The sequence below is a fragment of the Trypanosoma conorhini genome (genome assembly GCF_003719485.1).
Source record: "Trypanosoma conorhini strain 025E chromosome Unknown Tco_14.4_contig_00030, whole genome shotgun sequence".
Taxonomy (NCBI): domain Eukaryota; phylum Euglenozoa; class Kinetoplastea; order Trypanosomatida; family Trypanosomatidae; genus Trypanosoma; species Trypanosoma conorhini.
In genome coordinates, this window is record NW_021704116.1 from 13,305 (window position 1) to 15,399 (window position 2,095).

The following is a 2,095-nucleotide window of genomic DNA, read 5'->3' on the forward strand; positions in this document are numbered from 1 at the left end:
TCGTTGTCGTCGTCGCCGCCGCGGTCGCCTTCGCGGCGGGGGCGGCGGAGAAGAAGATGAACGACTCCCCGCGCTCCGTGAAGTACGCCGCCCACGCGCCGCGCTGGCCCTCCGTGAGGAGGTCGGACTTGTTCAGCAGGAAGATGATCTCCTTCGGCCTCCCCGCGGCGCCGCGTGTGCCCCGCACGTACGCCTCGAAGTCGGCGCAACGGAAGACGAGCGGGTTGCGGGCGTCGAGTATCATCAGCACCACATCCGCCCGCTCCACGACCCGCCACAGCTGCCGCCACACCTCCAGGTTCTTCTCATACGGCGTCATGACAACTTTGTGCTCCTCCTCCATCTTTGACAGGCGCCGCCGCCACTCAAAAAACGCAGCCGTCTCCAACGCCTGTACCTCCTCCGCGGCCATGTTGTAGTCCCACTTGGGGCGGCGCGGGATGGTCAGCAGCTCGCTGAGCTTGAGCCAGTCCACGCTGTCAGTGCTCATCGGCATCACCTTGTCGTTTGTCACGACATGTGGGGTGCCGTCGACCACGACACGGAGGTCGCGTGCCGCCTCATACCCCTTTTCGCGCGCATCCGCAATGAGGAGGAACTCCTCCAAGTTGCTCGTCTCCCAAATGGACTTCAGTGGGGCGCCCTTTTGCCGGTGTTGCTGCTGGCGTTCCTCCTCCTGCAGTAGGGCTGCATCGCGCTCGGCCTCAACAAGTCCTCGGTACTTTTCGCGCTGGCTGCGCTGCGAGGCCTTCTTGGAGCGTTGCAAACTCTTCCCGAGAGACTGCATTGATTACACGCACGCACAGAACCCCTATATATATATATAAACCCCGCACCGCCAGCACCGCCGCCGCCGCAGCCTCTGCGTCTGGGAAGCTGCAGGTACGCGTGCGTTTAGCGAGAGAGACAAGACGAAAAAAACAAAACAAAACACGGCTTGCCTGCTTCTTATGTTTCGCGTGCCTTCCTTTCGAGCCGGCTAAACTTAGACGCGGTGGCGTGGCCACAACCTTGTCCACCGTCAAGCGTAGGTGGAACGAACTGACGGTAAACCCAAAGGAAAAAACAACAACAACAACAAAAGGCACATAATATAGACACGATGCACGCGCGCGCACACACACAGAGAGAGAAACAAGTGAGAAGGAAAGAAAGAGTCGTCATCGCCGCATGAGGCAACGCGAACAAACACCACGCGGGTAACAGGTAGAGCAGTAAGGCCAACCACACATGCAAGCCATCGTGTATGTGCGTGTATGTGCTTTTTTTTTTCTAATCGGTGGCACTTTTTCCTCCGCCTCCAAATCAAAAGGAACCATTCCCCTCTCCTCCTCCTCCACGCTGCGCCTCCGCAATTATTTAGTACGACCCATCGTAGACCTGCTCCTCGCCACCACCAGCATCAGGGGAGCGCTGGCGCTTGGGCATCATGTGGTAGCTGCCCGCGACAGTGGGCTCGAGCACACCCGTCGGCCGCATGCCCATCGGAGGCAAGAAGCCCTGGTCTACTTGGAAGGGCTGGAGGACACATGTGGGGGGCTGCTGCTGCTGCTGCTGCTGCTGCTGCTGCGGAGGGACGGCTCGTAGCTCGGCGTGCCCATGAGCGTAGCTGCATTGGTCCCCCTTCACGCAACGGCCCATCGCAAAACGCTGACAGAGCTTCGTCTTGAGGAAGCTATCACGCGGTGCGGCGCAATACGCGTGCGAAGACCCCTGGGGCGGCACGTAGTAGGACACGCCATCTCCCTCTACAACCTCCTCCATCGCCGCGTTCTTCATTGCAGGGCCGATCGGCTGTGGATAAAAGGCGTTCGTCCCCGGCAGCGGCGAGGCCTCGCCCCCTGCCTGCATCGCGCAGTACAGCCTCCAGCTGGTCTCGTTAAAGCCGTAGTTGAAGTAATCCTTGAGGTTTGCCGCGGGTTCGTCCCACGGGCGCTTCTGCATCTGCGCAATGTCATACCCAAAGACGGCGCTGTTGATCTGCGGTCCACTAGCATGGCGCACGCAGAGCGGGACAAGTCCCGAGACATCACCCTTCGGCTCCTCCAACGCCTGCTGCTGTTGCTGTTGCTGTTGCTGTTGCTGTTGCTGCTGC

General features: G+C 60.2%; 2 protein-coding genes across 2 annotated transcripts in view, besides 2 other annotated features; both read right to left on the reverse strand.

Moving 5' to 3' along the window:
- The window catches only part of Tco025E_01035 (putative GTP-binding protein), a gene marked incomplete at both ends in the record, with an annotated part of 840 nt that extends 53 nt beyond the window's left edge, over positions 1 to 787 (reverse strand). Inside the window, one exon of the mRNA XM_029367973.1 lies at positions 1 to 787. This exon is cut by the window's left edge and continues 53 nt beyond it. Within this exon, the coding sequence (XP_029231916.1) occupies positions 1 to 787 (787 nt within the window).
- Positions 788 to 906: 119 nt separating this feature from the next.
- Positions 907 to 933: a microsatellite.
- A 128-nt stretch (positions 934 to 1,061) lies between these two features.
- Positions 1,062 to 1,081: a microsatellite.
- A 278-nt stretch (positions 1,082 to 1,359) lies between these two features.
- Positions 1,360 to 2,094, reverse strand: Tco025E_01036 (FIP1-like protein; the record flags this gene model as incomplete). The annotated part of the gene is made up of 1 exon (XM_029367974.1): positions 1,360 to 2,094. A coding segment is annotated over one exon (735 nt), but the record flags the coding sequence as incomplete, so codon positions are not given.
- Position 2,095: the final 1 nt, after the last annotated feature.